Source organism: Prionailurus viverrinus, chromosome A2, assembly GCF_022837055.1.
Source record: "Prionailurus viverrinus isolate Anna chromosome A2, UM_Priviv_1.0, whole genome shotgun sequence".
Classification (NCBI taxonomy): domain Eukaryota; kingdom Metazoa; phylum Chordata; class Mammalia; order Carnivora; family Felidae; genus Prionailurus; species Prionailurus viverrinus.
This window is the reverse complement of record NC_062562.1, coordinates 51810070-51824688: the sequence shown is the minus strand read 5'-3', so window position 1 is coordinate 51824688 and position 14619 is coordinate 51810070. Positions and strand designations below refer to the sequence as shown.

General features: G+C 52.0%; 1 protein-coding gene across 1 annotated transcript in view; it reads right to left on the bottom strand.

Annotated features, from left to right (window-relative positions):
- Window positions 1-1010: 1010 nt before the first annotated feature.
- The window catches only part of SLC6A11 (solute carrier family 6 member 11), a 134672-nt gene continuing 121063 nt past the window's right edge, over window positions 1011-14619 (bottom strand). The window contains exons 10-14 of the mRNA XM_047850768.1: window positions 13251-13388; window positions 9136-9238; window positions 8180-8280; window positions 7230-7400; window positions 1011-3248 (exon numbers count right to left, since the gene is read on the bottom strand). Of these exons, the coding sequence (XP_047706724.1) occupies window positions 3096-3248; window positions 7230-7400; window positions 8180-8280; window positions 9136-9238; window positions 13251-13388 (666 nt within the window). The 3' untranslated portion in view covers window positions 1011-3095. The remainder of the gene's footprint in view (window positions 3249-7229; window positions 7401-8179; window positions 8281-9135; window positions 9239-13250; window positions 13389-14619) is intronic.

Below are 14619 nucleotides of genomic sequence, written 5' to 3'. Positions count from 1 at the left end.
CACCAACTGCTTAATACACTTTCAGACACGAAGAGGGAATGGTGGCAGATAGGTGACTGTACCAATCCCTGTGGCTCTATGAAATTATTAAATTCTCAGGGACCATCTGGCCATCAGAGATTTTCTGAACCTGGAACTCTGTGGGGATGCTTTCCTTGTGAGTGGATGCTACTGCCTGAGAGAGGGTGAGAGGCCAAGACAGGTTTGGGTGGATCCTGAGATCGGGGATTTTAAACAGAAGAATCAACCACACAGGAATGAGCAGACACTGTATATGGATGATCTCACTGTTCTGTGGACTATCCTGGAGCCCAAACCAGGGCTGCATGTTTCAAATCATCATGTCTTTCCACCCTACCTTGTCTGCCTCAGACATGCAGGTCTGCCAGCATGGAGACAGTAAGGCACAGTGATTCAAGACTGGGTTTTGAGTTCAGACAGACCTGACTTCTCTGTGTCTCAATTTCCCCTATCTGTAAAGTGGGGGATGTAATACGTGGGAGGAGCCTCTGTTATGGGACTATTTTGAAGGAGTAAAGAGACAACTTTTGTAGAGGACCTAGCACAAGGAGATGTTCAATGTATGGCGAGGAAGGAAAGGAAGTGTGGGTTCCTACAACACCCCCGGGTGCTTCTAATTTGCAATCCTGAGTTAAAACGGCAACCTCCAAGTATGGAACCAAGGTGGTTTTGCAGGTATATCATGGAGGTAATACAGTACAGGAAGAGCAACTCAATGAATACCACCACTCTGCTGGGAACAGCCACATATAGTGTGTTCATTCCTTTAATTTTTAAAAATGAGTAAGCAGACAATCGTGTGCCCTTTGAATACCCAATAAAAACGTTCATTATGTAAAACAGTACAACCTTTTTCATTTTTTAATAATTCTGTAAATATCTCAGAAAGGATATATTGTTTCTAATGAATATCAAAAAAGTCACCACAATGACATTTCCCCTGCCCCCACATTTCCCTCCCCACCCCACCCCAAGTTGCCCAAATACTAGTAGGAAATTACAAAAAACAAAGAGCAAAAGCCCTCCCTCCGCCCTGCCCCATGAGTAGTGTTAAGTGAGTGAAATGTTAAGTGCCACAGGTACAATGCAGTGTGTCCCCAGCAAGACCTCAGAGCTGTAGGTGGAGAATCGGTAGCAGCAGCAGGGGGGAGTCTCCTTCCCCGGGACCTGGTGGGAGAAGAAGAGTAGCCGAGGACAGACACAAGCAGAGGGCTCAGCACAAGGCCCAATCTTCCTCGGTCCACTTCTGGGGCCACCAGGTCAGATAGCGTAGGGAGAGCCAGGCAGGCCTGGGCAGTGTGTGCAAAAGGGGGCCCAGAACCAGGCGTCCCAACCTGCCTCGGGGGTGGGCACTGGGCATCCCTTCTAGCAAACTTGGGCTTCAGGTGGGGGCTGGCCAGAGCAGAGAAGCTGTCAGTTTGGAAAGTTTTGGGTGAATCAAACAGGTGGGTTCCCTATGGGAAACTCAAGTCTTAGTTTGGAGAAAGCTCCTGTTTCCATCAAATAAAACCGGCAACATACAGGAAAAGGATAAAGAATGCACCTTCCCTGTCCCCAAATAACTCAGAATCCAAGAGAGAGGGTTGATGAAATCCAGTTAAAGAAGAGAGGTCAGGCAGAGGGGTGTGAGGCAGCACTGGCCGCACCCCCCAGCAACCCCAGGCCTGCACAGAGGGAGGGGTGGGAGCCAAGTTCTCCCCTCCAGTATAAGTGCCAAGGCTTCTCAGCCACCTGGTGAGAGAGGCAGGTAGGATGGCTCCCAAAAACAGGGTGGGGAAGAAGCCTCTGAGAGGAGGGTCTGCTGGTGATAGGAAAGAAGATGGGGAGGACTGAGAGGAAGTAGGACAGGGGGAGAGAGAGGAGGGCAGAGGACAGCAAGAAGGAGAAGAGGTGACAGGCAGATGGAGAAGGGGTCAGAGGAGAAAACCAGGGTTCAGGCCCTACTATGGCTCCTTCCCCTGGGAGGCTGGTGGAAGGTTCTAGACACAGATCCCTGCTGGGGCAGCAGCAGGACAAACAGCCACAAGGGAATAGCGGCTGCTTCCTGACCCCAAATATTAGCGCCCAGGAGATGCCAGCGAGCCCCGTGAGAATGGAGAGGCAGAGATGAGGGGGGAGAGCAGATGGATAGGACAGGAGGAGCCCTGTCATGGGGACTGAGGACCTGGAAGGACTCCAGAGAATGGAGCCACTCACAGACGCATCAAACTAGAGTTTTAGGGGGAAACACCACATCATTTTCACAACAAACTTGATTTTAAATAAGCAGGAGGTGCAATGCAGGGATGATAGCTTGGGAGTGAGTCTTCAGAATAATCCAAGATCAAGGTCAGGCCTGCCAGCCAGTGAGGCACACTGAGAGAACCCCCAAGAGATGTGGCAGGGCCAGGAAGGACCTCAGAGATCACCGGATCCAGCCCTCCCCATTTGAGAAATGGGGAAACTGAGGCCCAGGGAGGTGATGGGAGCGCCCAAGGTCACTTAGAGGGATCAGGGCGGAGGTGGGGTTGGGGGTGGGCTATAACCCAGGAGTCCTGAGTCTGGTGGGACTTTCTCTCCTCTGACATAGCCTTGCTGTCTGCAAACCCACTACTAAGGGATCGGGGATGGCAAAGGCAGGATTTGAAGGCAAAGGCTTCCTGGGGGCATGGAGGACAGGCAGCTCATCAGGGACGAGCGTGGGATGCGGTCTGGTCAGCTAAAAGGCTGACGGAGAACAGGCATCACTCCCACCCCACCTGCCCCACAGCCCAAGTATAAAAGTTTGACCATATGATACAACTTCTCCCTACCCCCTAGAAAACATTGGTTAACACCATCCTAGCACAGAAGATTCTGCTAGTCCCTGTACAGTATTATCTCTTTGTAATGTTACTTACATGATAACTGGGGGCAAGGAGGGGAATGCGACTTTCCAGAGTGTACACGGCCACCTTAAAATTAACTTGTTAATAAATCCTGTGCAAAACGAGCAAGCCTCTATCATTAGGTGAAATACATGTTTCAGGTATTCATTTACACACATGGGGTGGGGGGAGGAAAGGAAGGAGAGGCATCCGAGGTGGAGGTGTTGCTCAGAAGTGTGTCTCCTTCTCTGTGATGGCTGCAATGGTCCCATCGCCCTTGAGTTTGGCGTCACAGTCATTAACCATCACCGTCCGTGGGCCTCCCCCAAGCTTGCCCCGCATTTTCAGATCAGCGCTGGGGATGGTCAACTTCCGGAATTTCTACGTGGAGAGGAGAAGAGCTGTCTGAGAGGGATTGCCGGGGTCCCGGCACCTGCCTCGGCCTCTCCCACCTGCATGGGTGGACACCACGGGGCCACAGAGCCATCAGACCAAGATCTGGGCCTTAGCGCTGTCACTTAGAGCTCTGTTCTAATGAACTGACCTTCGTGGGTCTCAGTTTCCTCCTCTGGAAAATGGGGACAATGAGGAGTAAGGAGATGGCTTGTACAAGTGCTTAGCCTTGTACCTGGCCTACTGGGGGTAATCGGGGGCTGACCGCCTCGTCTCTCCCTGTGGTGGAGAAGAGCAGCTAGGCTTTGAATCTCTGCTCAGCCACTCACTAGCTGTGTTGGGGAAGTTATCTAACCTCTGTGAGCTGCGCTTTCCTGTTCTGTGAAATGGGATAATAGTACTTGCCTGCAAGGGGTGTTGTATGAGGGAGCTAAGGCTCACTCTAGGGCTGTTTACATGATTGCTGGATAAATGGGTATATTTTCCACAAAAGGGATGTCATCACATTGCCACTGTCCAGGGGAACACGTGGTGTGTGCCATGTGCTCCTCTGGCCACGCTTGAAGGTGGGAACATTGTCACAGCCACAGCCCCATTCCACTTGGAAAATGGCCAGCACTGGGCTGGGCACAGATGGCATGACTCTCATCCTGACTGTACCAGTGAGGGAGCAGAGGACACAGGCAGACTCCTGACACACGTCTGCTGCCACAGTGCTGCCTGGGGCCCCACACCTCAGCTTCACATGTACCCCATACATTCCATCAGGAGAAGACACTATACCAGGATTTGAGATGTCCTTGCTGGGCATAAACCCTTTCCCCCAGGGAAGCCGCAAAGACTCGGGAGGCCTGTTTTTTCATGATCAAGGTTCCGTCTTCTCTTGCAGATACTGCCATGCCTAAGAGGCTGAACCTACGTTGTCCAGGTGGGATAAGCAGCCCGATTCCCCCGTGCTGAACGCCTCCTGTGTGCCAGGCACTGCACTAAGCTCTTGACACAGGACAGGGGCAAAGACTACTGGCTCCAGAGCCAGGCGCTTGGGTTTGAATCACAGCTCTGCCACTGAACTGGGGCAAGAAACTTAACCTCTCTGCGTTTCAGTGTCCTCATTTGTCAAAGGGGGAGAACAAGGGCACCTGTCTCCTAGGATTAACATGAGGTCCAGTTTAGTTGAGCTTGTCACAGACTAGCACAGATATCTATCCTCACAGCAGTTCTCAGAGGCCTAAGTACCATTGACCCCATTATTCCTTCCAGATCCTTCCTGTCAGCTGGTAGAACCTTCAGGGAAGGCCTGGAAGCCAGTTCTGCTGTCTTTAACGAACCTTGCTGTCTGTGGAGGCAGGTATGGGAGCTTAGGGACGTGGAAGAAGCTCAGGAAAGTAGCCTCTCCTTCCCCAGCCCTCCCTCGCTCCCTCCCTCCCTCCTTGCCAGGCCTGAGCTGATCTCTGGAGGATTTGTAAGGCGACACAGAGCATTCCTGAATACCAAAGGCCACAGAAGTTTGGACAGGGGCCGGCAGGGACCACGGACATGGTTTGGTTCCAGATCAAAATTCACCAACTGCCCTTGACCTATATTCCCTGCAGGAGCCAAGGAAACTTTCTTTGGGGGCATGAGCAGGTCTGAGAAAGGGACTTTCCCTCTCGGCTTGCTCCTTCTGGCTGGATATGTGGAGCTTTTTTCTGGAGCTTAGGCCCTTCGGTGGGCAGGCAGGCTGGTTGCAGCCTGAGCTGGATTTGGGTGTCTGCATACACAACTACTCCCATTTCCCTTTGGCCTTGTCCTGGGGAGAGAAAGGTCAACCCCTGAGATCCCTGTCATGTGGCACTGGGGCAGAGACAGGGGCTGGCAGTGGAGTGTGGCCAGGCTAGCAGATGAAGGAGGCCGCAAAACTCAGGCAATGAGAGCCCAGACTTCAGAGTTTCTGCTCTGTCACTCTGAGGCTGTGTGCTCTTGGACAAGCTGCTTCACTTCTCTGTGCTTCAGCTTTCTCCTCTGCGAAGCGGGGGCAGGAAGAGCCTCCACCGCAGGGGACTACTATGAGAATTCGATGGTGCAGTGTTTGTAAACAGAACAGCGTCTGGCACGTAGCAGTTCCCTAAATGAGTGAGAAAGTGACTCAAACCATCTGATGTGCCAGCAGGTGGGAAAGGAGAGTAAAGAGCCAGCGGATGCTCTGGAGTACCACGGTGTGTTTGTAATTCTGCCTGCCACCAAGGGACCACATATGGTGCGATGCCGCTGACAGGAAGTGTCCCGAGCAGGCAAATCCACAGAGACGGGAGATGCGTGGTGTCTGGGGTGGGAATGGGGAAAACCATGAAAGGGCATGAGGGGTCTTCTTAGGGTGGTGGACAGGTTTTAAAGCTGACTCCTGGTGATGATTCTCACACACAGAAAGTTACTACAAAAATCACTGAATGGTACACCTGACATGTGAATTTTAGGATATATAAAACATACTGTAACAAGATTGTTTTTAAAAAATTTGTTTTCCACCATGGAAAGCATTCTGAAGTTTCCTCAAACAGTTAAAAATAGAACGTACCATATGATCCAGCAATTTCACTTCTGGTATTTATCTGAAGGAAAGGAAAATACTAACTTGAAAAGGTATGTATGCCTCCATGATCACTGCAGCATTATTTACAGCAGCCAGGACATGGAAACAACCTAACTGTCCATCCGTGGATGAATGTATAAAGAAGATATGGCACGCATATATATGTATGTATGTGTATGTGTATACACACACACACACACACACACACACACACACACACACACACACTGGAATATTACCCAGTCATAGAAAGGGAAATCCTGTTTGTGACAACATGGATGGACGTTGAGGGTATCATGCTAAGTGAGATGAATCAGAGAAGGACAAATACCGTATGGCATCACTTATATGTGGAACCTAAAAAAACCCAAAAACTGAAAAACAAACAAAAACCTAACACACAAACAAACAACACCTAACAGAGCTCAAAGATACAGAGAACAGACTGGTGGTTGCCAGAGGTGGGGGTGGGTGGGGAAATGGGTGAAGGGGGTCCACATGTACAAACTTCATGGAGACATAATAAAGAAGTCAGAGACATAATGCACAACATGGTGACTATGGTTGATAATACAGTACTATATATTTGAAAGTTGCTAAGATAATAGATCTTAAAAGTTCTCATCACAAGAAAAACATTTGGAACTGCGGGGTGATAGATGTTAACTAGACTTAACTGTGGTGATCACTTCACAAAACATACAAATGTTAGATCATTATGTTGTTACCTAAAACTAATGCTATATGTCAATCATATCTCAATTAAAAGAAATTGGTTTGCTAAGCTTTGGCTGTGTGATGCTCACTTTGGGTTGAATGATTTAACTTCTCCGAGCTTCAGTTTCTCTACCTATTGAATGCAGAAAATGAGGCCAGCACCTGCTTTGCTCTGAGGACTAAAGGAGATACAGCATGTACAGAGTCTGGCACGGTGATGACACGGGATAGGTGTTCCCCCTCCCTTCGCCCCAGGTATGGGGTCCTTCATGAATTAACAGGACAGTAAAAGCTACCACTTGGTCAGTCTCTGTTCCAGGTCCTGGTCTGAGTGCTTTTCCCTGTATGAACTCACCAAGTCCTTACAAAATCCTCTATAAGTCAGGAACTGCTCTTGTCCCCATTTTACAGATGAGGAAACTCAGAGAACCTGGCCCAACCTCAAGGCCTCATACAGATGACCTCATATAACGGAAACAATGAACACCTGCCAGGGAGGGGCTGGCAGTGGCTTCCCTGAGAGACACACGAGGGCTCATTCTTAATACACTCCCTGCTCAGGTAAGACCCATGGACTTGCTCCTGCTCTTTGGCCCACCCGAGGCAGAGCCAGTCCCCGCATGTGCCTCAGCCCCCCTCAGAGCTGCCCTTGCCAGCCGGCCTCCTGCCCGGGGCTGTCTCACCTCAGGCAGCGTCCCCTCTGTCTTCCACACCTTGATGAAGACCCAGAGTGGGATGCACAGCATGGACGAGAGTGCCATGAGCCAGCCAATTCCATAGCCCCAGGTGGGGTAGGTATACATGTTGTTGTACTTGAGAGGCTTGTACTTGACCAGGAAGAAGATGAAGATGCCCTGTGGAGAGACAGGAGAGGTCCCTGGGGGCTCGGCTGCAGGCCCGTGTGACGGCCTTGGACAGGGGAGGCGCTGCACGGGATCGCCAGCACCGCGGGCACAGGGAAGGGACGCCCACAGGGCCCAGCGCCAGCTCGGGGCTCGGAGCTCCTTCCCCCCCCAGGAGACCCATCTGCTGCCTCTGCCCAATCAAGGATTTTCATTTTTCCCTAGCTACTTCTTGGCGTTGCTTTCAAAGTTGCCTTTCAAAACCATGATGGTTTGTGAAGATGCTCTGAGATGCTTCACATGCCAAGAACCTGGTAAAGAGCAGCGGGGCTGCAGTTTTTATCAAACGTCCATTCACAAAGTCCCCTCCAGGGTCTGGCCTGAGGGGCAGAGCATGAGTTCCAACTTTACCCTCAATTCTGTGGCTTTCTCAGTTAACTGCAAAGCTAAACATTGTCCGTGGTACAATCCTTGGGCGCCATGGAGACAGGCCCCGGACACTTAGCTTGTGGGTATAGAATCCAAGGCTTCGAGAAGGGAGAAGACTTGCTTGTGGTCACCCAGCAAGCTGGTGGCAGAGCTGGGATCCCAGGGAGGCCCCTCCCTGGCCGAGCCCAGAAACTGACCCCATGACTCCAACTTAGAAAGCTGTCGGGTGCCGTGGACTCTGAATTCACAGAGGGTCACCCAGGGGGCCATCACCTCCTCAGTTTCAGCCTCGGCCAGGCTTGTGGCGCTAGAGTGGAAAAGCGGGTGGGTGGGCTGGAGGCAGCTTCTGGCAGGGCCCTTACCGCACAGATCCCGGGGGTCACAACCTTCCAGCACCATTTAATGAGCGACAGTGGCCGGTAGCCAATCATGTCTTCGATGTTATCGTAGAAGCGATTGCTTCCTGTCCAGGATAAAACAGACAGCCACACACACATCCCAGAGAATTTTTGTACAAGACTCAGACAGAAGGCTAGAAGTGTTTGCTTTTCCCAGCCCAAGACAGACAAATGATGGCAGGGACCTTATTTACCACTGAACAGCTACCAAGATGTTATGTATGTGAGGTTTCAGAATATACTGCAGTAGGAGGAATTCTGGTCTGATATTGGGAACACCACTGACCTTGGGCAGTGAGGCCCAGGAAACAGTAAAGAGGAAACATTTCTGGGAGCAAAGTAGAAGGTGGTCCCTTTGAGAGGCAGACCCTGGGCCTGGCTGACATGCGTGGGGGCAGGGGCAGGTCTCTGAAGGCGACTGCTTGGCTGGACTGTTAATGAGTAGGGCAGCCCACAGGGGGCCCTGTTCCCAAGCTATGCTCCCAGTGGGGGTGTCCATCACCAATGAGTCCAGATCCTCATCCACTCATAGGATATAGGAGGAAACAGGAGGACCACAAGGCAGCTGCTGACTGAGGGCCAGGCACTGTGCTTGTTGTTTTGCCCACACTATCTCCTACTTGTAGACATGGTGAGGGCTACTCCATTTTACAGATGGGAAAATTGAGGCTCAGGGGCAGAGAAGCACAGGCCCAAGGTCACAGTGCCTGAGTCTGGAACCCCTCCCTGTGCTGCAGGGGTGTATGAGTAAGAAACTCTCTTGACAAGTATGAAAGGCCGAGCCCCTGAGGAAAGGAAGAAGAGGTGGACACAGATGGAGACAAGCCATGGAGAACCTGAGCCCACCCAGGCCCCAGGCGTCCATATGCTGGGCACCACGGCAGGCTGCTGGGGTGTGGGTGGGCCCGGCCTCTACTCACCATACACCCAGCCGATGCAGATACACTCAAAGATGGCTACAAAGAGAAGGCACATCCCGCTGGCAGCATAGGAGTCGAAGAGCTGGAAGATGTACATGCCACCCTGCAGAGCAGGAGGACAGATACATGGACAGAGGGACGCAAACACATATGGGAGAGCAGGGTTGGCCAGCTGGCCTTGGAAAGGCCTCTGCTCTGCCCTGGGGCTACCATCGGCCAGGAGTCACTTCCACCAGGGCAGACTGCATCTCCCTATCCTCCCCAAATGATATCCCTTCTGCACCTGGGCACCCCATAAGATTCCACCCTCTGGGGCTGCTCAGATTGCAATCATTTGTCTTGTCTCTGTTCCCCACATGCCAAAGACAACATGGAAAACCAGAGGTGGCCTCAGCCCCTCTCCCTGATGGCTCTAACAGCCTCCCCACAGGTCTCCCTCTCTCTAGATGTTGGGCGCATCAGCTTTCACCAGGACCTCTATAACACGCAAATCCAACCATGTGCCTCCACAGCTTAACGTTACCCCTTGGCTTCAGGCAGCCTGGCAGTCACAGCTGCCCTCTCACTCGGCCTTGTCTGCCTTCCTACCAGCTGACTTCAACACGCTTCCCCCCGACAGACCAAGGGATCGTCCTGCCTCTGTGCTGTTCCCTTTTGCTTGGTAAGTTCTTTCAAAGCTCAGCTCAAATGTTACCTCATCTAGGAAGCCCTCCCTGAAAGCCTCTGTAGCACATTTTCTGGATTCACAGTTTTTAAAACAAGTTTTCCCATCAGCTGCTCTATTAGCTCTGGGCTTCTGCTGGGGAGGCCCCCACACCAGTTTTGTCTCCTGCCAGTGCAGGGCCTGGCTCGAAGTAGGTCCCCGATAGTTGCAAGTTGAATTGTGTGGACTGAGAGCCCCGTGGGGGAGGGACTCTGAATGGCTTGTTCACAGCTGTGTCCATTTCTGGTCAAGGCCTTGGCACAGACTAGGTGTGCAATCTTTGTGGAATGCAGGATTGGTGTGGGCCAGCTCTGTGGTATATACATCTGTGATGATGGACTTCAGGGAAAGGCCTGGGAGGTATAAGCTCAGGTGGCCAAGGTGGTCCGGGAAGGTTCCTAAAAAGGAGGGATAGCATCTGGGCTGGGGGAGGCGGGGAGGCCAGCTACAGGTGTGGGAAGGGTTGGGATCCTTACAGAAAATCTTTATAATACGTGACTGCCCTTAGGGGAACACAACCAACAGCAGGAGAAATAAAAGTCGAAAAGGGAAGGAGGGTCTGGTTGGGGGAGGCACTGTGTATGCCAGGACAGGAGGGTAAGAGGCCAGGACAAAGCCTGGACAGCCTCCTGTGTGTCTGCCACAGGGACGTAATTGGAATTAAGCTTCTGGTCTGTGCTCCCACAGCCCCCAGGGCCTCCTCCTGGGACTATTTCCTCACATCTGGACTGGGCTGGGACTATTTCCACACACAGGCTGGGACTATTTCCTCACATCTCTTCAGCTGCATCAGGGGCAACATCTCAGTGCCTACAGGGCCAGACAGGTAACACAAGGGAGAGACATTGGCCCAGTTGGCAGGAAGTGGTGGGGACTAGTGCTATTTGGCCACACACAAGTCTGGTTGAGTCGCTGGGGGAGGCAGGTCTGAGTTGGCCAGATATGCAGATTTTCTAGAAGATGCCAGAAATCCAGGCTTTCCTGAGAAATCTTTCTCTCCTGAATAGTTGGCAACCTCTTCACGTTCTTAAAAACACATTGGGGGTGAAACAAAGGGGATCTCTGGGCCGTATCTGGTCTGGGGCCTCCCATCGGTGCCGGACATGGTGGATATTCAGGTCTGTGAGAGTAAGGAGCCAACCGGAGGCTCCTCTGCGACCAGCAGTGGGCGTGGCTTTCTGAGTTAAAAGCAGAGACCACACTCCCAAGGGCTCTCCTGAGCGTCTCCTTCCATGAACACCATACATGCATATGCAGCGCTCTCCAAGCACCAGGCTCTGAGTGAACTGCGTGCCTGGTCTCAGTCTGGTTGGTCCTTGCAGTGTGTGTAATTAATTATGAGGCAGGCACGACTGCTGTCCTCGGCGTTCATGGGGGAAACCAAGGCACAGAGTCATCCGGCTTTAGCCAGTCACTGGGCTGAGGACTCAACCTAGGCCGACTGCCGCACAGCCTGTGCTCTTAACCCTCCACCACACTGCCTTCGTGGAAGACAAGAAATCTGTGGCCTATTTCTTCCCCAGAGCCGAAGTTTAAATGTGTATACTTAAGGGAGAGGATCTCGCCGGCAATTACTGTGGAGGCTGGGGCGGACATGGCCCATTTGGCCATCTGAACTTCCTGCTGCACTCACTCACGGATCTTCCTGCGGGGAGGCAGAAGGTCGGCATGTGAAGCCCACGCGTCTGCTGATGAATGGTCAGCTCCTCCCTGGGGGCCAGGAGGCACCCCTGGGCAGATCCACGCCCTCAGGTTGAAGGGTGGGCAAGCAGGCTCTGGGAGGCCCAAGGCCCCCATCACCGGAGGTCCAGCAGGGTCCTCTGCCCGCCTGCTCCAGGCCAGTGACATCCACGCCCACCGCCCGGCTTATCTTCTTGCAGCCCAGTCCCCACCAGCCCCCCTTAACTCATCACGTTAACCCCCCAATTTGTACGTAGGTGACAAAAGACTCTACTTTGTGTAATGAATCAGCACTTAATGAAGCCCTGCTCACTGCAGGGCTGGTTTCCCCAGTGGGAAGAGGAGAGATAGAATGCCACACCATTCATTTGCACAAAGCTGATTATCACTTCCATTAATGTGACAATGACTAGGAACACTAATAACACCAACCACCATGCCCTGAGTGCCTGCCCCCTATGAGGCCCCAAGGGAAGAGAGCCCACCGGCACCCCCCTCCCCACCCCCGCAAGGCCAGCTCCTGTTTTCAAGGACCTCAGAGCCTGGTAGGGGAGAGACAGGTGCTTGGAGGGGTCATTCTAAGGTGGGAGAAAGGCTGGGCTGAGCCTGGAACAAAGTGCTTGGAGGAAGGAAAGCAGAGGAGGCTTCCGGGAGGCAGCCTCTGAGCTGAGAAGCAGAGGATGCTGAAGATTCCCCAGACTGACCTCAGTATCACCTCAGCCGCTTTGATGGATCTGGAATTCCCTCCTCTCTTTCCACGTTTCTTACAAAACCTCTTCTTGTCTCCCAGCAACAGTTTTCTGTGTTTTTTTCTTTTTAAACTAACTAATTTTGTGAGTATGGGGGTAAAGATACCTAATGTCACCACCTCAAGGTACTTGAGAAAGTATTTATTGGACAGGATGGTTGCAGGAGAAACATGGTATTATGAGTCTTTTTTTTTTTTAATGTTTATTTATTTTTGAGACAGAGAGAGAGACAGAGTTGGGGAGGGGCAGAGAAAGAGGAGGACAAAGAATCCAAAGCAGGCTCCAGGCTCTGAGCTGTCAGCACAGAGCCTGACATGGGGCTCAAACCCACAAACCGTGAGATCATGACCTGAGCTGAAGTCTAACGTTTAACCGAGGTGCCCCCCCCAGGTGCCCCAAGAGAGTCTTAATTTGAGGGGTTAATGGTGAACCCCTCCTCACCCACAGGCCCAGCAGAGGCAAGAAGAGGGATACATAAGGGGTTCTGGGGATCAGACACACAGTGCCTGAAGGTGCCATACATCCTCATGTGTGTCGTTCTCAGTGATGTCCCAGAAAAGCCTGCTCTGAACGTTAGTCCAAGAGCAGTACCTGGTTGAAGGGTGCATAGCTAATACTGTCCCTTTCACCTAGAAGTTACAGTGAGAGTGGTCCGGGCATCCAGAGGCTCATGACTACAGATAAACCCAGTATCTCCCTTTCCGAGTTTCACTCCTGTCTGGTAGCGACCACGGTGACCTTTAGCTGAGCCTTCACACGCATAAGACATTATGCTAGGGGCTCAAGGAGAACTTCGAATGATTTGCACAACAACCCATTACAAAGAGGAGAAACTGAGTCCTAGACCTGTACTAGACCTGCCCAGGGTCATAGGGCCAATTCCAGAGCTGGGCTTTGACCTCAGACCTGCCTAAGCCAGAGCCCAGGCACTTAACCATCATGTTACCGTGTTCACATTGCTTACTTGCGTCCACATGGCTCACCTCCGTTAGCATCACAAGGCCCAGGAAATAGGAGACGACTGATAGAGCCAGGATGAGCAGCTCCCGCCGGTAGCCCCTCCGAAAGACCTTGGGGTACATGTCCACCACAGCGGTCACGAGGCTTTCCACGCACACAAACTGGACGGGGCAGAGAGGATGGTGTCAAGTCCAGGAGAAAGCTGGTTCTCAGCGGCCCTGGCTCTGGACAAGTGCAACACGTCTAACCCCTGGGCTTCTCGCCCGCTGGCCTTACCTTCCTTCCCACACTCACACTGACAGAGGACCCGAGAATAACAACAATCCCAGCACTTAATAGAACTTCAGCAAGTGCATGGAAAAGATGGAGACCCTGAAACTCCGAGAGGGGAAGTAACCTGCCTAAGGTCACTCAGCAAGGAAGCGGCAGAGTCAGGACTTGAACTGGGGTCTCTGACTCCAAAGCTAGTACTCCTTCTCCCCCATATTTTCTATCAGGAGCCTACATGCTGGGCCCTGTTCTGGGGTCGACTACTTAAGTGAGACGCTGTCTGGGAGGCAAGATAGGCGTTTCTGTACCTATCCTGAGAGTGAGTGCTCTGGTAGTGGCAGGCTCTGGTCAGTGTCTGCAGGCAGAGCTTGATTTCCTCATTCTCTAGGACTGTGACACTTCCCCTGTCCTTTGCTTCTGCTGGGCAAGCACCCCTCTGATGCATGGAGAGCAGTCAGAGGCGAGCCAACTCCCAGCTCTTGTGTTTGTGCTGTGGGAGACTCTGGGCCCGGCCAGACCGGGCAGGCTCAAGACAACACAGCTGGAGCCCCTGTCTGTATCCCACCATGCTGAGACAGGGCCAGATGCACGGTGTCACTTCTATTCCTACTCAACCATCAACACCCAGCCCAAATATCCCAACACACAGTCACCCTCCTCCCTGGGTTCTTCCAGACCATGGGCAGATCTCCTGCATAAGCCTTTTCCTGACTGCTCCTTCTTGCCCCCAACTTGGGCAGAACAGACCTTTCCTCTCCTCTACCCCAGCCCCCCTACCTCTGCTTCACCTCATGGGTCCCGTGCTTGCTTATATCTGTCCCCTTACAAGGTGGGACCCTGGATTTTCATCTCTTTCCAGTGGCACAGAGGAAAGGCCTCAGAAAAGGTTGATAAATTCATAATAATAATAAATAATGGCAAATGCATGGTACTTATGGTGAGCCAGGCTCTATTCTAAGCATTTAACAGATACTAATTTATTTAATCTCTATGGTACTATTATTATCCCTGTTTCATAAGTGAGGACGTGTAAGTATAGGGGGTAGGCCACCTGCCTGAGGTCACAGAGGTATTCAGTGATACAGCCTGGGTAGGAAGCAGGGAATCTTGTTCTACAGACTG